General features: G+C 31.3%; 2 protein-coding genes across 3 annotated transcripts; both read right to left on the bottom strand.

Annotated features, from left to right (window-relative positions):
- Positions 1 to 8,847: 8,847 nt before the first annotated feature.
- On the bottom strand, positions 8,848 to 12,624 carry LOC107907925 (26S proteasome non-ATPase regulatory subunit 6 homolog). 2 transcript variants are annotated; one of them, XM_041107191.1, is made up of 8 exons: positions 12,267 to 12,624; positions 12,049 to 12,163; positions 10,439 to 10,529; positions 10,187 to 10,332; positions 9,865 to 10,084; positions 9,670 to 9,778; positions 9,327 to 9,495; positions 8,848 to 9,187 (listed from the first exon to the last, which is right to left on the bottom strand). In XM_041107191.1, exons 1-8 carry the CDS (start codon positions 12,403 to 12,405, stop codon positions 9,013 to 9,015), a joined length of 1,164 nt encoding a protein of 387 aa, XP_040963125.1. In that variant the 5' UTR covers positions 12,406 to 12,624; the 3' UTR covers positions 8,848 to 9,012. The 2 variants fall into 2 exon arrangements, with proteins under 2 accessions (XP_040963125.1, XP_040963126.1); XM_041107192.1 differs by having other exon boundaries at positions 9,700 to 9,778; positions 12,267 to 12,620.
- Positions 12,625 to 14,094: 1,470 nt separating this feature from the next.
- Positions 14,095 to 20,630, bottom strand: LOC121224264 (kelch domain-containing protein 4). The gene is made up of 20 exons (XM_041107190.1): positions 20,210 to 20,630; positions 19,958 to 20,044; positions 19,782 to 19,850; positions 19,547 to 19,679; positions 19,406 to 19,452; positions 19,225 to 19,311; positions 18,993 to 19,054; positions 18,298 to 18,340; positions 18,118 to 18,198; positions 17,796 to 17,918; positions 17,534 to 17,639; positions 17,212 to 17,275; positions 16,837 to 16,879; positions 16,379 to 16,648; positions 16,132 to 16,293; positions 15,624 to 15,755; positions 15,181 to 15,333; positions 14,973 to 15,059; positions 14,639 to 14,707; positions 14,095 to 14,527 (listed from the first exon to the last, which is right to left on the bottom strand). Exons 1-20 carry the CDS (start codon positions 20,339 to 20,341, stop codon positions 14,441 to 14,443), a joined length of 2,037 nt encoding a protein of 678 aa, XP_040963124.1. The 5' UTR covers positions 20,342 to 20,630; the 3' UTR covers positions 14,095 to 14,440.
- Positions 20,631 to 21,509: the final 879 nt, after the last annotated feature.

Raw genomic sequence — 21,509 nt, 5'->3', positions numbered from 1 at the left:
CTTTTTACAATTTAGTCCTTTTGACTAAATTGAGTGCTCAAACGTCAAAGTTTTCGAACAAAAATTTCACGAAATCATTTTGTGAAATTGTGGACCATAAAAATATAAGAAAAATAAAATTTTCCTTATCGGATTTGTGGTCCCGAAACCACTATTCCGATAACCTTAAATTTGGGCCATTACATTGGGTGAAAATTCGAGGAAAATAAAAAATTACCAAAATGTCCCTAAAATTTGGTATTTCTGTAATTTAGCCTGGTAAGTTCGTATGAACTATATTCTGTATAATTTTAATTAAAGTGAATGTTATTTGGTGATGAATATTATATAAATATGTGTTTTATTATTGGAATTGAATTCTTATTGGTAGTATGTATAATTATTAGATGCATTGAAATGATTATCGGAAGCTCGATTGGATTGGAAGCTTGTTGGAAATATATCACACTATTCATTGGTTCTATCAGTAATTTTGGAAGATTTGATTCTGATTATAATAACATGAATAAGTTAAATTGGCCAACGTTAGCTCATTAATGTTTTGATTTTGATTGGTTATAAAAATGAATGCTTGATGAAATGAAATGTTTGTAAATTAATTTGTAAACTCCGGTAATGCTCTATAACCCTATTCTGGCGATGGATACGGGTTAAGGGTGTTACACCGGAATCGTTGCTTTTGGAGCAACCTTGCGAGATCATATAAGGAAGTGGATTTTAGGATTCAATATGTGCTTGGGGAAGTGTTCAGTATTTGAGGCCAAACTATGAGGAATTTTTTATGGATTAAACTTGCTGCAGAGCCGAAGCTATGAAAGAGTGTTGATCTAGATTGATAGTGTTGAGGTTGCGAAGGCTGTTCAAGAATCTTCCTTGTCATCCTCGAATTCTGCCTTAATTTTGCGGATTCATCTAATTTTGAAAAAGGTTGATCAATGACTATTACAGCATATTCTAGGGAAGAAAAAAAAGATGCGAATTTCATAACCAGAACCTCCTTTCATAGAGAGGAGGGACTGCTTCTCTTTGTAGATCCACCTAGAGAGATTTCTTATGCATTAAATTAATATAATTTTGTTTCTTTACATAAAAAGAAAATAGAAAAAAACTCATGCTCCCGGTAAACTAATCAATTGGTTAACCGTTTCCTGCAATAAAATTTTGGTTTGGTTGATGTTATCAAGTTGAACATTCTAATTATTTTACTGTCGTTAAGCAGCTTATGGATTTGGGCACTGTGAAGAAGAGATTAACGCCAAGGATGATGAAGCCACAACCTGATTTTTGTTTTTGTTTTTTTTGGTTGAATTTTGACACAATATTTAAAATTACATGTAGCTTCTTCGCGACCTATAAATAAGAAAATGATGCGCTTCAACACACTCAAACTCACGTCCTCCTGTATTAACAACAACACTCATGTTAATTTAGTTAAGAATCAGTCGGTATTTAACTTGGGAATTTTAATAAAATGAAAATGGAATTTGCTCTTTTCTCTCCGGTGGATATCAACCAAAAAGAGCACATTCAATTTTGAGCGTCTTTATATGGATTAATAGCAAATTTTGATTTTCTTTTTTCATCAGGCAACTCTTTACAGGGGTAGTCCATTGGATCATAATTTGGGCCTCGTGCTGAATTTTGAGGGCCTTTTAATAAAATTTTCTTCTTAAAAACTTTGAGCCCAATATATCTTTTTGCATCGCTCTCTCTATCTTCATCTTACAACAGTTGGGTTTGATACGTAGACCTATAAATATGATACTTTTTTTTTTATAGAAAATAGTATAAATTTTAAAATTATGTGTAAACTTTATTCTAATGTGTAATATTATATATAAATTTTTAATTTTTTTCATTTTTATATATGAAATTTTAATTTAATTTAATTTTTATTAATTACTAACATAATTATTAATATGACACCATTTTAAGTTTACATATTGTATACACAAATAATTATATTTACTCAATATAAAAATAAATTTATGTATTTACTTATTTTAATATGTAGAATTGAATCAAAATTAAAATTCCTCATATACATTTGAATCATAATCAAAGTTACATGTGTATAATTAAACTAAATCAAAGTTCATGTATTAAATTACACATTAAATTAAATTTTCTATGTGGTTTTGAAATTTATCTTTAAAAAAAAGATAAATTTTTTAATTAATTAATAACCGAGTTTTTAATTTCCGGAAAGTAAGATGGCAAATATCATTTTAAAATGGAATAGAAAAGACTTACAGAAAAATAGGTACCTAAATTATGTAATATTTTTGAGCTACGTACCTAAAATTTTTTATTTTGTCAAAGTAGTTGTCTAAAGTTTTATTCCAATTAGCACTTCAGGTATTAACCGCTAGTTCCCATTAAAAAAAACTATTGACCAAAATCAAATTTATTTTTAATGAAATAAAATATTTAAAATTAATATTAAGTAAATATTAAATTAAATTAAAAATAAAAAAGTATTTGCTCTCAATCTCTCTCCTCCCAATTCCCATATTCATTTTCTCTAAAAAGAAATTCTATAAAAATTTTGAAATAAGTTCTACTTCAATTTTCTCTCATTAAAACAACTCCCATTTCTAGTACTGAAATAAACCCCATCTTCTTTGCTACCCACATTTTCATTTTCATTGTTAAGAACTAAAAATAGGAAGAAGAAAAAAAAAATCCCCCATTTTCTTCATTTTGAGTCCATGCGAAGTTTTTTTACGGGGTTTTTAGTTTCACACATAACTAAGAAGATCAAGGAGGAAAGGGCGGGGGAGAGACAGAGAGAAGATTGAGCGGTGAAATTTTTTATTTTTAATTTAAAATAATTTTAAATTTATATTAAATTTAAATAATCTTATTTAATTAAAAATGGCACAAGTCTTGAATTAATTAGTTCAAGGATTTTTTTCAACCAAAGATAAATGTTGGTACTTAACGTGATAACAATATACAACTTTAGATACCTACTTTAACAAAAACAAAAAAACAACTTAGATACCCAAAAACATTACATGATTTGAATACCTATTTTCCATATAAACCATTAAAAAAATCAGCTCCCAATATACTGAAGAATTGAAATTTATAAATAAAAGTTTAAAGTCTCAAAGTTGATTGAAACTAGATGATTTCCCTTGCTCTAGTGTTTTGGGATTGAATTGGACCGGTTTGTTAAACTAATTGAATTATGAGTGTGTCAGTATGTTGGATCAGAACAAGACAAAAAAATATGTTGACTCGTAAATCAGCATAAACTAATTAAATTAAGTTAAGAAATCAATAAAATTAATAGTTGAACCGAACTATATTTTTTTTTAATAATTTATTTGATTTAAACCGGACAAAATCCATTCGATTGATGGAACTACAAAACATTACTTTGCTTTTATGTACATACAGACAAACCAGTGCTTAGGTGTAGAAGTTAAAGTAGCAGTTGATTCCATCCATATGAGCTAATTAGAATCAAACTTATTCTTATACATAATTGAAGTGAATAATAGATATAGCCAGGATGGCAAAGCCAAGAACTAAACTGGTTTCTAACTTATATGGTAGTTCAGTCCTAGGTATACATACATGTAAGGTAGGAAGACAAAGATCCAGTCTGTAATAATAGTCAAATCATGTGAATGTATATATTTGCATATATTCACACCAAAAATGAAATATAAAAAGAGAAGGAAAAAAAAAAAAGTAAGGTCCAAATCCAAACAAGTAGATATGTTTAGAGAAGCAGAGACTCTCGTTGTTGGTATAATAATGGAGTCAAATGGAGTTATCCATTGAAAATCTTGATGGGAATGGTGATGGGTCAAACCGGCCAAGATGGCTTGTTACGAGAATAGCCAACATCCCATTTTCTTTAGCCATGGCCCCTTCATTGTTGAGAATTATGGGTTCATGACCCTCACCCCTCATTTACTTGTCTTCTTCGATCCCAACAAAACTCATTTCCCTAGCTTCATTCTTTTATGCTTTCACCATAAATTTTTTATTTTTTCTTTTTTGGGCTTTGGGGTGGGGGACTCATTAATACGTGTTCCTTAGAACTGAAACGGGTTGTCGTGCACCCCACAACCGACCCACCCTTTGTGCTTGGTGCATATCGTCTTCACTTGTGAGGAACACTCGTGCATGCATTTATGAACCAAAAAAAAAACCCCTCATGCATGCATTTGAACATTGAAAACTGTGAAGAGGTTTTGGCTTCTACTTTCTAGTATTTTAGCTTCAAGATTCAGATTTAGGGTGAAAATTAAGACATACACTGTTAAAAGCAAAGGGACAAGCTCTCACTTTGCATATGGAAGTTTAGGTTCAATCTTTAATAGTGACACTGCTCCCTAATTTATAATGTACCCCCCCAAATGTTCACAAGTTAAATGTAAAAGTTTATTTAAACCAAACCAAATAAATTTAAATTATGATTTCAAATCTAAGTACTATTTTTAAATTTAAGAATATGAGTTTGTTTTTGTCCCACTTAAGTATATGAGCTTAGCTTTTAAATGTTGAATTTTGTATCTAAATTAAACGATATAATTTGATGAATGTTTGACACGTATATTTTAATAAAAAATATAAGTACAATTTATCAGAAAACCTCGTATATCAAATTGAATATATTTAAATCTAAAAATAACTTAAGTATCAAAATGAATATTGAAATTAAATTCAGATACTAGACTGATTAAAAAAGAAAACTTAGATATTGAATGTGAAACTCATACCAAATCCTATATTAACAAAAAAAAAAAACTGAAAAGGAGAAAAGAAAGATGAATTTGATATTTGATATATGATATAGATCCCAAGGTCTGGGGTCAGCCTGGCGAAGCGGCGGGTCAGCCAAGAAGACGACGAAAACATAAACACATGCTCACATGGTTAAGCACATGAACTAAACTACACTTCTGACCCCCACCCCTTTCTTCCTGCCATTCAAACTCTAATCATTAAATGATTTGAAATCATTTTGCTTTGCTTATTTTCCTTAATTTTTTTTCAATCTTATTTATATTATTGGCTAGGTATTTTAATTGACTTCTCCCTATCTCCTTCTTCTTCTTTTTTAAATCTAATTTTTAAAACATACCAGCTAAGAAATATTATTAATTACTCCATGGATATTTCTGTGTATTATTTGGCTGTTTGAAGGCGAATGAGAATCCAATGCAAAACTTTCATCTGGATTAACCATTGATCTAAGTAACTTTGCTTTTAGTATGAACTTGACATTTTTTTTATATTCATGTGGAGTAATTTTCTGAGTTGATTTTTTTTTTTTACATTTCAAATTGGGTTATGTTGACAATAATTTATACTATATTTTTGTTGAGAGCAATTATCCTAGATTATTTCAGATTTACAATGTGGGGAAAGAAAAAGAAATTATATAAAAATGTATTTATAAAAAATATATTTATCTTTTAAATTAATAATAGTTTTTTTTATGGATAGTTTAAATTAATAATAGTTTTGTTTCAAAGGAATGGTGATATTTTATTACAGGGTTGGTTTATTTAAAGATGTCATATAAAAATATTTTTATAATAATATTAAAATTTATTATTTTTACTTTTTTATTAAATTAATGTACAATTTTTTAATACAACATTAAAAACATTGAATCTGTGTTAAATGCGACTCCGTTCAAATCAAAACAAATTTATGTAGAATTAAACATGATGAATTACTTTATATTAATTTCACCATCTTTGAATGTTTGAGGTGAAAAATAAAATTAAAGAGGAAATGTAAATGTTAGAAACATGTAGGACCATGCTCTAATCCAATTATTCAAAAACTCAAAAAAGAAACACTTCAATTGGATGCATATCACCTCACCATGTCATCTATATTATTTATATTATTACATTTCAGATCATACAAGTTATTTATTTAATCATTTGATTTTTATGATTTGGAAGTGGAAATAATAAAGAAAAAAATTAATAATTTGTGTGATCCGAATTTTATCATTTGTTAAAGAAATAAAATATAGTGGTAAAATAAGAGGATTTGTGGGTACGGATCATGCCGCACAAGTAGAATCCATATAGATCCTACGCTTCTTCTATTTAGCATTGATTAGAATAAGGTTTTTCAACCTTTAAATAGATGTAGTCGAAACTCCTCTTGTATCATTCGCTTTTCAGTATTAGTAAATTTCTTTCATTTACCCGTGATTTTTTCCCGGAAGGACCTCCACGTAAAATTTTTATGTTCTTATTTTACGACGATTCAATTGCCATTATCAACGTCTATTATAACATGGGCTTTATTGAATTCGATTTAGGTATAATATTTTTTGGGTAATAATTTAAAATAATTGTCATCCTTACTATTATTTCTTATTCCTATATTTCGTGAATGGGATAAAGAATAGGAAGCAAGGGCAAAATGGTACAAGAAAGTAGTATAAATTGCGGTCTAAGTTGTTCACTTCACTCAGTCCCATGCACAACCCATCTCATCTAAAAGAATAAAAATATCAAAGAAGTAGGGAAAACTATGGTTTCCAGAGTGGAAGAAGCAATGAGAAGGCAACAAAATCCAAACGGAAAAAAGGAGCATTTGCATCAGCAGTCGCCGGCGGCGTTGCAGAAGCAGCCGTCGATGATACAATGCAACAAAGGGAAGACTTCAAAGTTCAAGAGAAGCAGTTCCAACCTTGAAGAAGATGGCGCCTCTTCCGCCATTCTGTTGCTCGCTTGCATTGCCTGCACTCCCTCTTATTGATCAACAATTACATAAAATCATATACATATATATTATATGCATAATTTCTTGCTCATGCCCTTACTCTCTTTCTGTCTAACTCCTTGTTTCTCTCTCACTCTCTTTATGTAGTCGGAAATTTCCGATGGAAGTTTCCATCGGAAACTGCATTTGTATTTCTAACTTCTTTTCTTGCTTTGTATTAGTTGAAATTTATGCATTAAACTACTGTCTACTTTTTGCTTATGGTATCTGTATTTTTATTTTTAAATCATGAAATTTCTTTCTCTTTAATAAAAATAAATCATGATAAGATGATTTATGCTTAATGACCATAACTTTCTCTCTGTTTTTGGTTAGCGAAAAAAAGTAGAAGTAGATTAGTAGAATGATATTCATCCTGTTTTCTCCATAGTGGAATGATATTCATCGATAATAATGGAAAAAAAGAATTAGTTATTACACCAAAATGACCCTTTTTCAGTATATGAAAAGTTTAAACAAGAAATTGAATATTTAATTGCTGGCATTCAATATTTATCTCAAATTCAAATAAAGGAATCTAAAACTGACTTTAATGAATGTTTTTGAACTCAAATTTAAATATGGAGGGGAAAAGACAGTACTGTAAAGTGAAAGTCACGAGACAGGAATGCGGGTGCCGTCAAATGCGAAAAATGTTGGGTAAAGAAGTGGTGCTGTCTCTCCGTGGATGTATTTCTTTATATATGCACAAATAAAAGAGTAGGTATATTTTTGTATTCAAAATTTATATCAAATTTACATAGATTTAGGGTCCTATATGATTTATAGAAAATAGTTTAGTCAACAAAAATGACTTACAAATCAATCTAAATAAATTCTCTTCACAAATTTACAATTTAACCTCTATACTTTTATTTTCAAGAATTTAGTCTATCTACTTTTTAGATTTGAAAATAAAATCCAGTTGTTAAAATTTTTTTGTGAATTTTGTTGATGTCACATTTTTAAATAAAAATACTCACTTGTTAGTCGTGTAACTAACAAATGATGTTGTAATGAGTCTGAATTTAACAAAATATTTTTAATATAAAATAAACTCAATCAAACAATAAAAAGATGAAAACCTTATATGTATGTTTGTTTTTATGAAATATTTTTAAGGAATCTATCAAATAACAAAAAATATTGTACACGTATTCATTCAAATACCAAAAAATATAGAATTTTAAAAAAAGTAAGTCATTTTTTGAAAATCATTTTTAATAATACCCTAAATTATTTTTAAGAAAAAGCAATTAGAAGATTATAAACATAATTTCTATATCTGTGGGTGACATGAAAATGGAGAGATTAGGGAAGGTACAAGGATACTTATAATTTATTATGGTTATCTTACCAGACAAAAATCCAAAATTTCAAAAGAATGCCCGCCAAGTTCAGATAAGGTAATGCCCCTTTCTAACCACATATCTTTAACTTTTCACATCTTTATATTTCTATTCTCTTAAGCTTTAAATATGTTTTGCAATTTAAGATTTATTTCTTGTATGATGTACTCAAAGATATTTGAATTCCTTCTGCTTTAATTTTTGAGAAATTAATTTTTTGTATTTTTGATTTCTTTACGTAATTTTATCCCTTTCTAGCGCCAAACATTTATACTTTTTGTTAATTTGATTTTTGATTTTAAATAATAAATAAATTATTATATTTTTTGTTAATCTGGTCCTTATTCCTTTTTAACTAAATTTGACCTTTAAACTCTCAAAAAAGATTAAAATCATTTTTTAATAAAAATGACAACTAAAACGTTAATTTAAAAATTCTATTTAAATATATTTATTATATGATTCTATATTTCACGTACTAAAATCATTTCATTGATTACTTGTTTTGTATTTTTTAAAATATTCAGGTGTCTATGGGAAGTTTAATCGGGAATTCATGTCAATGATTCCATTTCACTTGGAATCACATCATGCTATTATTTCATTGCTCAAGCTTTACAATAAATGGTGAGGAGTAGTGATATGGAAGGTCTGAACCTACAAGACCAACCGAAACCCACAATATTCCATCAACTGGGTTGGATTGGACTAGATTAATATCCCAATATACGAGAGTAAAGGGGGATCAAATAGAATCAAATTCATTGACCAAAAGGGAATAGTATCACAATCATGAAACGAAAGAACAAAATTGAATCCAAAAGCATTATTTTATATTTTCCATATTTCTTTCAAACTTGAAAATATTGGTTCTCAATTTCTAAATCCCATGAAATACCTAACTAATTCATAGATCAATGACACGAGACAACTTCTGGATCCGGTTTAATAAGAAGTCACCTTGTTTAATAGTGGCCTGGTAAAGAGCATTCTTCGCATCAGGGCGGTTAGTTTCGAGGACACCAGCAACCTTGTCAATCTTGCAATGAAGCTTCCCTGCTGCGATAAAACGAGATAGCTCCCTGGAATCATGAAGAAAAACCAATTAAATGAGAAGTTGCCTTAAAGAAACTCCAGCAACTCTAACTGCAATCGCAAGAAATTGTGGAAAAAGGTATGCATGCATATATGAGAGAGGTGTTATCAGACGTAATCACTTACTGATCAATGAATTCTACCGTCACCCCAAAAGCCTTTGCCATGGCTTCAATAGTAACACTCTTGTAGGATTCCAAAAATTGAGAGTAAACAACAGTCCTGATCTCTCTCATGTAAAACCGGAAATGTAGATGCAAACAGCGGTCCATTTTGATCTGCTCTGTCAGGCCAGCTGATATATACAGTTCAAACAAATCGAACGAACTGATCAGTGGATGACATTTTAGCATTTATTAAATGCGAGATAGCTCATAAATATTAGGAACATAGATAAGAAGAGATAAATATTGGGACAAACTGATGATTCTATATCTAGTTATAAGAAAAATAGCAGATCTATACATACCGAATGCTAAGAAGAATGATTTGTACTGACAATTGTAAAGAGAATTTAAAAATTCCGAAAGATGTGGAATTTTTCCAATCACAGTCAAGATTTCAGGAGCATCAACCACCTACAAAACATTTAGCCATTCAGTAACTTTAACTACCCAAAAATGTGTAATATAAGACATAGGACAGAAATGTGAGGCAAAAATACCTTTTGTTTCAGAGAAACTCTATCCAATGATATGATGCTTGTAAGCACAGTGTAAAATATGAATGTGTCATAAGGGAAAAGTTCGTAAGTTGTGAAGGTAGAAATGGAATCCAAAAATAGATTGGCAGCCTTCTTAAAATTTCTAGTGGACATGCAATACAAGCCTTCATACACCTTCAAACGGTTCTTTCTCTCCCAGTCACCTCCTTTCTCGAACAAGCTGGCATCCAAATAGTGAGCGGGCAATTAGTAAAAGGCGTACCTCTCAAGTATTGCAAGAGTCAGAACTAATGAATATTTGTCAATCGATAGGATTATATACTTTTTCGCTGTATCAATACTCTTAGAAATAAGATCAAAATCCATATAGAAAAAGCCTATCTGCAACGAGTAGAAGACCAAGTCCATCTTTTGCCCAACAGCAACTGTCTTGTTTTCTGTCACCTTCAGTTGCTCCAATGCTTTCTCCTAGATTGAGAAGGGCATAAGTCAAGATGAGAAACATATGACTCGAAACATATATAGACAAAAGAAGACATCAACTTCGAGAGAAATAAACTATAACTCTAAATACCTTTTCACCAATCTGAATGAAATATAAGAATTTAGCTAAATGTGCTTCTCGAACTTCACTTTCACCTAAGTTTTCTTCAGCATCAGCAATCCTACAATGCCAAAAGCCAGATTGGGATTAAACATATTCAATAGATAAACAACAATTAATCTAATATGAAGATGTGCTTCTTTCCCTTTTTCTTCTTAAAAAGGGATTGGTGGTTGATGAAAACTATTGAGACGTAGTTGATGTACAAATTTTTAGAAGAAAACTAAGCCTTTTACTGTCCATGTATTATAACATTTGTCATTACTTACAGATTCTTGGACAGACAACGCCATTAGTTCCAAATCCTAATTACCATGAAACTCTGAGGCAATTGAAAAGGAGTTATGATCTTGGAGGGGTGTACATCTTGTATAGAAAGAAAAAATGTTATAGATCCAAATACCTCTAACTACTTTTTGGAGGTTTTGGAAGGACAGAAACAGAAAACTTTTGATGGGTAAGAATTACCCACCTCAAAGCTCTTGACATGTGAGTTTACACGGTTTTGTTTTTGGTTTCATAACCAGGAAGTGTTAGAATAACATGATGTTATATATGTTGATGATCACTTGTTTTTTTATAAATATCAGCGTTGTACTTCAGTTGGCACTATCTTGGTGCTTTTAGGGTTTTCATTTCATCTACCAAAAGAGGGGGAAGTGACAATTACCACTTCATCCCAGTTCAAAGTTTTTTACTGGTTTCAAGAACTAGAGAGTTGATTGATTCAGCAAGAACCAAAAGCCATAGGGTACCCAATCTCTGAGCAGAGATTCTAGTTGTTTCAACTCAACTAGAGAGTGGAGATAAATTGGCAGAGGCTCCCATGTAGCTTTTCAGCACAATCCATGGCCACCTCCAGTCCCAGAATCTCGGCCAACCAACCACCAAGGACCATTCTACCCCTTTAATGGCTAATTACAGCTAAATCACAAACTAATGGACCAATATCAAATAGATTAAACTGGCCCTAGCGAATAGGTCAAAGAATAGCTAAAGGTCTCCAAACCTGACACCGGACTTGCAACCATTCTAATTGCTAATTTTATTTAAGCCTTGTACCAGTTAAACATAGAACACCGAACTAACATCTATCGGACTCAGCAGTATCTGATAACCAGATCACTCCAGCATTTCATAGACATAATTCTAGTAAACATCATCACTCCAAACATGAAACCGTTAACACTGAAGCACCTCTCAAAATAACCGCTTAACACTTTCACCTCCTCCATAGGCCATAAGCCTCATCAATCACGGAGCAAATGGTTCAGTCAACATGCTTTAGTCTAAAAGTTTCACATTATATTCTTATCAATTTTAGAATTAAATGAACACTAACAATGTGAGTTTGTCACTCTTTTACGTCTCGGTTGGCATTATTGCTATTGCAACATGCAAGGGGTTATGGGTAGTAGTAGGAATTTTACCAAAAACAATGTCTGTTACTGGAATCTAAAATCTTATACTTCCCATTAACGATTAAGAACAGAAAACCTAAATTCTATAATAAAGTTCCAATCACTCTTTAATAAATCAAACAGGAAAAGAAATTGAAATTTCTTTTTCGAAGAACTCACTTTTCGTCGATCTTTTTAATCTCTTCCTCATTCTTTGCACGCATCGAGTCCAAAACGCTGTGGTCCAGGTCCAGCACCTTGTCCGCGACTAGGTTTTCATAATATGGAGTCATATCTAAAACCGCCACAAAGACGAGCATACACGCAAAGCAATTCGTATCAGATTTGAATAAGAATAAATTGCTGGGAAAAAGGAAGGGGAGAATTGGGGGAGTTACAATTGGATTTGACGGTGTTTAGGACCTCATCCTTGAGTCGGACCTTCTCGATGTCAGGGACATCCCGGTGCTTGAGGAGGAAGACTTTGTGAGCAAGGATTAGCTGCTGTGACTGCTGAGTTCCTTCTTGCGCATCCATGAGCACTGAGTTGGAATGAAGGAGTTCTACTGCTTTTTTTCTTAAAGGAAAAACTGCTGCGTTTTTTGAGTTTGCTTGCGCAAGGAGAAATCAGCAAAAAGCCAAAAACAGAAATTTCTACCGTAAGGATCTTACCACAGTAGCTTGTAAGTCATTACAAAAAAATGGGATCAAATTACTCGTATTAGTCTTAGTATTAGAATTAGACAATTGTTCTTCCATCTAGACTTAAATTTGACAATTGATACTATATTGGATCTGAACTTTTTTTCAGTCCAACTTTTTTCCAATAAAATATAATTAATCTGGATAAAAAAAATTCAAAATTTGAAGTGAAAACAATAAAATTTTTTTTAAAAATAATTACTAAATTTAGAAATTAACTTAAATAAAAAAGAAGTTGAAGTCTTCGTATTATTATTCATTTTTTTTTCTGGACTTCTAATAATAAATAAATATAGTTAAATTTTTATTTGAAGAATACATCAAAGAAATGGATAATTTAATCCATTAGTTATTATTATTTCATTTTGATTTAAGTAAAAATAGGTGTAAAATTGTTTAAAAGATGTCACATTACCTGGATAACATAAAATTAGTTAAAGAAGAAGTGGTATTGAGTTAATCAAATATTGTAAAATATTAACATTGTTTATATAAACATATATATTTAATTTTTATTTAGTAGTTCAAAGCGGTTAACATAGAATTTGAATGATGAAGGAAAAGAAAATAATAAAATCGAAATCATGATAAAAAAATGAAATTCTAAATTCTAAATAATTTATTTTAATTGTACTTAAATTAAATTATTAATTTTTTATATTTAACTTAAATTAAATAATAAATGGTAACGGTTGAACCGTTAAAACAGTTGATTTTGGATTAAATCCAGTCTGATTTCAACAGTATTAAATTAACTTACATGTTATACTAATTCAAAATGGATTAAAAAAATTACTAATTAATGAGTAAAGAAGAAAAGTGTAAAAAAAAAAATGATTTCTAAAAAATGAAGAGATACTTATATTTTTAATTTTAAAACTTTAATACATTTTTTTGTTTTTATATTTTCTCAAATTACATCAAATTCAATCAATATTTTTATTATAGTGTATATATACAAATTATTAAAAAAAATTAAACATACTGTAAAAAAATAACACATCTATTGCTTTATGCTCCATTAGTTACTATATTAATTGATTAATACATGTTACAGTCTTTTAATGGAGTTGTCGGAAAATGCTTTGAGTCGAAATTTGAATTTGTCATTTTTAATTAATAATGATTCTTTTGTAAATCGAAGAAAATCATAACGTCACCTAATAACGTTGATCTATCAAACAAACTAATAAAAAAAGACCTTTTCATCTTTGTGAGTTCCTTTTTAGTTTTTAGAGTATGTGCCTACCCTCTAATATGAGTTATTATGGGTTGACAGTCCAAAAATGGTTTAATCTAGCCGTTGGTTGATACTCTAATTTAACACAGCTACGGCAAATATCCACTTCTCAATAGTGATTACTATTATAGCAAAAATTATAAAAATATATATTTATTAAAACTTTATATAAAAACTAAATAATACTTTATGAAAATGGTAAAATTGAAGTTAAAAAAAATTATGATTTTATATAAACATATCTTTAAAAGAGAAAAAAACACCTTTGTAATAATATAACCCTGTAAAAATAATAACTTTTTATTCTCAATTGAATTTCAACAATATAACTATTGATATAGATATCAAGTATCAACTAGACTGGGTTCGAATTAATAGAAAACACAGCTCACATCTCGATCCATATTCCTTCATCAATATAACTTTTAAATACAAAAATATTATATCCACCAAAATTTCTTCAGATTTAATACATATTTTACCATAGAAAGAACAGTTCTACGGCCATTCGTAGTGTTCGCGTGCGTGACAAACCTTAGTTTGGAGGCCATAAATTAAACCAACAAAATTTTTAAAATTTCACAGCTTACCCAAACTCTGAAAGTATTGCAAATGCTGGGTGCTAAATTCTTAAACTCTCTTTTTCCCTCTCTTTCTCGAACTTGTTTCTGGTCCTTCTGCCTCTTCAGCCTTCTGTTCTGCCTCTAATATGGCCAACTGCAGCATACCGAATGAAACCAAACTCATTAGTTCAAGAAGCAAATATGATTACTTGAGCGATCCCGCAGCAGTCTGTATAAACATTGAGAAAGAAAGTGAGAGCTTTACCTCGTCAAGAAGTGGTTTAAGTTCCCTATAACGAGCCTCAGCAAGATCAAAACCATCTTTACGGAGTTCCTGCACAGTCAGAGACTTCATCATGTTTTGTACCCCAAAAAGAAGAGAAAAAATGGCGCATAATGTTTACATATAATTTTCCACACATCAGTTTATGTGTGTGCGGTTATTTAAAAGAGAATAAAAAAAAAGTAAAATAGAAAATGAGTGACGGACGGTGTTCTCCATTTAGAATAAGAAAGCACAATAATGAATGCATACACAGAAAATAGTTAGATCCATTAAATTTAAAACAAATAAATAATAAATTATATAATAAACAGACCTTGCCAGTGTGCTGAGTATGTTCATGGGCAGCCATTTGCCAGTACAAACTAGTACGTCTATAGAAATCCCTCAATGATTCTCCAGGCTGCAAAAGGAAACACATGACAATCAATAAAACTATGACTAACCTATGTAAAACTCATCAAAAATAGATTCAAACGTCATTCTAGAATATTGGAAATTTAAAATGATTATTAAGGGGCTACCGTTGGTGTTCTCTGTGAATCTGAGAGGCCAAGGTTAGCTCTAATCTGCTCTATCCTGACCCGTTTCTCTTTCCTCCGCAAATTCTTTCCCTCGCCCCTTATTAAAGCAACAGCATCTCCCATTTGAACTGATTTCGTACCATCATTTGTACCCTGCAAGGACAAGTGAACAAAAAATAATATAAATTGGTTGGTCCATATATTTCTAACATGCCAAAGAAACAAGTATCGGCCTCATAAAAAAACATTTACAAAATCTCTTTCCCATACAATTATTACATATTTTCATCTTAATTTGATTTTGAAGAAGAAATAGAATAAGAAAAGACATAATGAATTCCAAAAGCACACGAGATCTATGACATAATCTTCTCCCAATGATGTAACAGCAAAACCACTAGCAATTAACAAAAGTATTTTGGCTTAAACAAGGAAGCAATCACCTTTGCCTCATCATCATCGTCAGTTTCCTCATCATCGCTACCACTCTCACCTTCATCTTCGCTATCATCATCATCATCATCATCTTCATCATCTTCATCCTCTGAGGCTTCCACCCATTCACTTTCTGATGCCTATGAAATTGACAGGGATAAGCAAGAAGAGAAATAAATCAGACATGCATGCTTAATTGTAAAACAGCATTCACTACCTAATCAAGAACTCGTAAAAAAAATTGGTATTGAAAATAGATGGATGTATATTTTAAAGATTCAGCTTTCAGGATATAATCTAGAAGGTGCCCAGAGAGGGGGTCGTGGAGAGGAGAAAACTTAGTTAAATCACAATATCCATTTGTATTCTTAATGAGATCTATCTAATCCTATTGAACATATGTCAGCAAGCTGTCACAGTATTCGGATATATGATGATAATGATTTGTGCCTGTCCAATGTTTAGAAATAAATATATGGACACTTAAAAAAGAGAAGAAAAGAGAATTCAACAAACCGGTATGATGCACTTCCATTCGTCAAGTTTACTAAGATTAAGAGAATATAAATCATCAAGTGTAATTTCTTGATCTTTAACCTCCATCATGCCCCCGTATATATATAAAGTATCTTTACCAACAACCATGCAGGAATTTATTCGTCCACAAGGCTTTACAACCTGAAAATTGATGACAGATTCATGCATCAATAAATTGGACATATTTAAAAGCAATAAACAATTATTTCAATGCAGTATGACAAACCTCAGGTGAAACAGAATCTTGAACATTGAATTTAGATTTAGATTTAGTTTGCTGAGGCTTTGAAGCAGATTTGATTGACCTTTCATCATCGATTGTCATGTTTGCTACGATGTGCTCAGACATTTCATCAATGTTGCTTTCCTCATCACCAGCTTGTTCATCATACTCCATAATTTGGTCTTTATCATCTATGCCACTAGTCTCTGCTTCAATATTTACCTCATCATTATAATCAGAACCAGGTGTTTCTTGTTTTGAATCCTTTCTTGACTGCAGAACACCAATTGAAAAAGAAATTTGTATTATTAAAGTAAAAGCTAGCACAAGAGAATTACAATTATAATTGAACGATCAACAGAAAGAAATGCCTTTACAACTTGAAAAGAAGAAAAGGTAGTAGTGACAGATGTGTAACCAGAAGTTATATCCAATACTTATAGGCTTATTACTGGCAATACCTTAACCTTGGTTGACTTTTCCTTCCGTAGCTCCAAAGGATACCTAACACAAACAACACTCTCATTTAGTGAAAAGAAAAAGAACAAAAATATCACCCACTATCCCTTCTCAAAATTTGAACTAAAATGAGAGTGAAACACATTGATAGGAGGTAAAATAAAAAAGGGGACTCCTTAAAAATGTAAAGTTATTGCTTCATTGACAATTATTTACTGAGCCTACAGCTACTAAGCTTTGCCTCTTTGGACAAGTTACCAGTTACTATTCCAAACCAGTTGTGAAGTGGCAAAGTTTCAGTTAATGACTATAAAAGTTCTACTCTATAGCATGGGTAGAAACTAAAGATCCTAAGTTGTTGAATAGACCAAGCTTACCATCGGTGGTTATCTAGTTGGAAGCCATAAAGTTCATTCAAGAACAAGCTCATCATTACATCACCTGCACAAATATATATAGTCAGAAACAAAGAAGATGGCAATCAACTCAGAAGCATCACTTAACAGACCATTAATCCTGTGGGTGAAGTGAATATCTTGAGAACCTCAAAAACAACATTGTTTGTTAAACTGCAATTAGGTGTGATTGTTTATAGTGATAAACCAGATATACTTTTCCCCTAAGGTATATCCCTGTCAAAGGTCATTTAAGAAAGAGAAATTTCTGCAGAAGAAGATCAGAGAGATGATAGGAAATTACCTTCCATTTCCATATCTACTACACCCCCAAATAGCATAGCACGTTTCTTATGAACACACATGGAAAACCCGGCACGAGCACTAGGAGGCATCCCACTTTTTTTAACCTATAAGACAGGATGTTGTATCATATACAAACAAACATGTTGATCCAGTCAAAAGTAGATCACAATGTGCTTTCATTTTTATCGCCATTTATTCATACTTCTTTTTTTGAAAGAACCATTTATTCATACTTATAGGAGAAAAGAAAGACCTAAAACCTTGTTCCACTCCCAAGTCTTAGGATCAAGAGACCACATGTCTGCATGAACAATTCCTTTCTCCGAGGCTGAGCTGTTCTTATCAGAAGACACTTCTTTGTAGTACCCTCCATATAAATAAATCTGAAAATCATATTTAAAGCAAAGAAATTAATGTATAAATATTACTTCCGTACGAAATGCTCTTGTTTGGAACTGGTGAGAAAAATTACAAGGCAAAATCCATTGTTAAGCTAACGGACAATATCAAGCATTAATCAGAACACAAGTTTAGATTTAAAGCATTCAAATAGATTCAGGATGCCTTTTTTGGCCAACTCACCTGATCTTGATACACGAAAAATTGGAAACCACTCCGAGCACTAGGCCACATGGAACCAAGCCTAGGCTTTATTTCTTGCCACTACACGCCAAAAGACATATCTTTAGTTCAAGAGCTGAATGAAACTTGACATGTAAAACATATAAATTAAATCAACAATAGACGCAAGAAAATGTTTACCTTGAACTCATCTAGGTCAAAGATGTGCAAATCATTATAATACCTATACACAAGCAATTTCAGGGAGAGTCAAAGGTCAACCGTGAAAGTAAAAGGGGTAATAATTTTAAGCAAAATATTAGAATGTTATAGTTCATTGATGGAAAGGGTGAAGGGGGGAAGTGAAGAAAGTAGTACCCGTAAAGTTAATGCATGATATATCAATCTTAGCATCATTGATATATGGTTTTAGAGAATATTAAGTACTTCATATTTCAATAGCACAAGAATAAAAGAGAGGAAAAAGGAAAAGATACACAAACATAATTCCTGAAATCATAATGAATTTTGACTTAAATTCCTAAAATTTAGCAAAAGTAGAATCCCTAAAAGCTAGAAGAGAAAGGTGTTCCTTAGATGAGAATCAATCTTATGTTGAAGCATCTCTGTATCGTATTTTACTGATACCACATGACATGAGGTAATTAACTCATTTTCCAAATTCCAGAGAGTTCGTTCTCATACAAATCAAGAGTTAGCTATTGTAATGACAGCTATGAACAGGTAATACATTATACACCACACTGGTAATGTTGATAAGAACTAAACAGAGCTTAAAGTAGAGAAGAAAAAATTGGTTTTAGTGTAATGAAAATTTTCAATTGTGAATAAGATTATGAAACCTCTAATAGTATCTCAAAAAGACCATTAACAACCTCACTTCTCTGAGAGTATCATAGAAGCCACCAAAAACAATAATCTTATGCTTGTACAGGACCTGCAAGAAGAACAACATAATACAAGAAGTTGAAGATGTAGACAAATTTTTTTCCTAAATTGACATTAAACCCTTAAGAAAATGAATATAATTTGGCTCTCTGATTCCAAATGAAAATTTCATTTTCTTAGCAATTAAATATGCAAATATGTAAAGAAAACTAAACATACCATTCGATGACCAGACCGTGGACTTGGACAACCTTTCAAATTTAGTTGTTCCCATTGATTTGTTTTTAGATCCAACATCCAGAAGTCCTGAAAGAATTCTCAACATTAAATCTTTAACTTTGGAAGAGATGATACAGAAGAGGTGGACGGAAGGATACAATGTAGTTTAAATCAGTTTCACCTTGTAATGATGGAACCGTTCTTGATTTGGAGATGTGAATTCACCACCTTAGAACAAAGAATACAGTATTGCATGAGATGAAGAAAAATCAAGAGTTAACATAATTGCTTATACAAATTGAAGCAAAGTTTAGCAGTCTACCAAAGATATAGAGATAATTTTTCCAAGCAACTGCCTGATGAGCACTACGAGGAGGCGGACTGTTGGGACTTGAAACCAACTTCCATTCCATCTTTTCTACATCAAACCTGTAAAGATCACCATACACAAATGTCTGCACCAATCCAAATCAGCATCTTTTGCTACCAAACCGAAACAGCAAGCATTCACCAACTCCAAATCAATTACTCTAAAACAGTTCGTTATAGAATCTAACCTTACTGCCATTGTAGAATTCACCCCCGTATAGTATCAATTCTGTATCTTTCAGAGGATTAACTGTTAACTACACAATTAAGTAAAAACATCAATTTTTAAGGAAAAAAAGTAAAAATAAAAAATAAAAGGAAAAAATTGATAAAAATGTATTAGCAGTCATTGGCAAGGCAGTACCGAACAGTTCGATCGAGGAGATGGCGCAGGGACATTTTCATCAACATGAACTTCCTTTTTCTTTGCTTCCTCCTTTTGAATACTCAACTGTTCAAATAAAGAGTTTTAAACACAAAGTTCCAAAAATAAAATCAACCCAAATTACCTTCAAAGAAAATCTTAAAACTGTATTTTCTCGAAAGCTGATTTTAAGCTTGAAACACACATACACATCTATATAAAATTAGAAAGAAGTGAAGATTTTTTAATTACCAAAATGGCGTCAATGTCATCTTCGGGAGAAAGTTTCTTGGACTCTCGACGAGCTCTCTTCTCCTCAGCTTTTGCTGTTTTCCTTTCCGTTTTCTCTTTGCCTTTGCCTGGCTTCTTCGATTTCTTCCCCATTTTTTACAAGTTTTTTTTCGACTAAACCCGCTCCTCCTTTTTAACACTAACCCAACCGAAAGCCTGCGTCTCTCCGAGTTAATACAGTACGACAAACACAGGGTTTCAAACAAGCTCAGAACCCAGATATGGACACACTTTTTTTTTCCACGTAACGGTGACGTTTCGTGATTTTTAAAACGCTAGACGTACGAAAACATCGTCGTTTTAATATCCACAATGCGGCCAAAAATATAAACGGGTCGACCTTGTGTTAAGTATGCCCGCAAACCTTGGATTTTGATGGAAAGTCCCCGAAGGCGAAAGAAAGAAAGAAAGAAATTAGTAATTTGATCATCTTTAATCGGGTTGGTCCTAGATTTTAAATGCGGGCCAATGAAATTTGGGTTTAGGAGAAATACCCAAACAAAATAATGAAAGGGTTTAGGAGAAATACCCAAATAAAATAATGAAAGGTGAGTCGAATTAAAAGTGTGTCTAGAATGGAGAACATTTTATTACCGATTATCCACATTTTCAAAAAGCACCCACAGCGTAAAGATTAGTTACTCTTCCTGGTAGTGGACATTTTAGGGCTAGTTTGGATGGGCGTTGTGTTTACCTCCGGTGAGGTTAAAAATAGCGGTGGCGGTGAGATTAGTTACTGTAGCGGTGAGATTAGAAATAATTGTGGAGTGTGTGTTTAGATTCAAAAGCAGCTGTAGCGGTGAGGTGAGAATAAGAAATGACTATTAAGTACATCAGATTAGAATTGATATATAATAGAAGTTATTTAAATTATTTTACTTTTTTAAAATTATTAAAATATATGAATTTATAAATTCATTTAATAAAATGTTAAAATGTATCTTCTAATATTTTAATGAATTATATAATTAATTTAAATTATTTATTAGATAAAATGATAATTATTTTTAATTTTTTTATAGTTAAATACTTTTTTATAATAATGATAAATATTATTTTCACAAATAGTAACATTATATTTGGATCAAATTTCTGCTGTTTAGTTCCCAAATCTGAAAACAAATAAGATTGAGAAAGAAATTAGTTTAACATCTAAGGATAAAATGATAAATTAATAAATTAAAGTAAGGGTATTATTGTCTTTTAAAAATATCAATTGCTCTAGCTACACCTAACTGAAGCTTTTACCTGCAGCCAGCTC

The sequence above is a fragment of the Gossypium hirsutum genome, chromosome D12 (assembly GCF_007990345.1).
Source record: "Gossypium hirsutum isolate 1008001.06 chromosome D12, Gossypium_hirsutum_v2.1, whole genome shotgun sequence".
Classification (NCBI taxonomy): domain Eukaryota; kingdom Viridiplantae; phylum Streptophyta; class Magnoliopsida; order Malvales; family Malvaceae; genus Gossypium; species Gossypium hirsutum.
The sequence above is the reverse complement of the archived record's forward strand: the minus strand, read 5'-3'. Positions and strand labels throughout refer to the sequence as shown.

What these genes read in the sequence shown, in the direction of transcription:
- LOC107907925 (XM_041107191.1), bottom strand. Translation starts at nt 12,405, where the DNA reads ATGGATGCGCAAGAAGGAACTCAGCAGTCACAGCAGCTAATCCTTGCT. An exon ending in ATTAAAAAGATCGACGAAAA is followed by an intron (nt 10,530 to 12,048) that starts GTGAGTTCTTCG and finishes TTGGCATTGTAG; the next exon opens with GATTGCTGATGCTGAAGAAA. An exon ending in ACGGTAGAATTCATTGATCA is followed by an intron (nt 9,188 to 9,326) that starts GTAAGTGATTAC and finishes TCATGATTCCAG; the next exon opens with GGAGCTATCTCGTTTTATCG.
- LOC121224264 (XM_041107190.1), bottom strand. Translation starts at nt 20,341, where the DNA reads ATGGGGAAGAAATCGAAGAAGCCAGGCAAAGGCAAAGAGAAAACGGAA. An exon ending in AAATTATCTCTATATCTTTG is followed by an intron (nt 19,453 to 19,546) that starts GTAGACTGCTAA and finishes CTTTGTTCTAAG; the next exon opens with GTGGTGAATTCACATCTCCA. An exon ending in AGACTTGGGAGTGGAACAAG is followed by an intron (nt 17,640 to 17,795) that starts GTTTTAGGTCTT and finishes CCTGTCTTATAG; the next exon opens with GTTAAAAAAAGTGGGATGCC.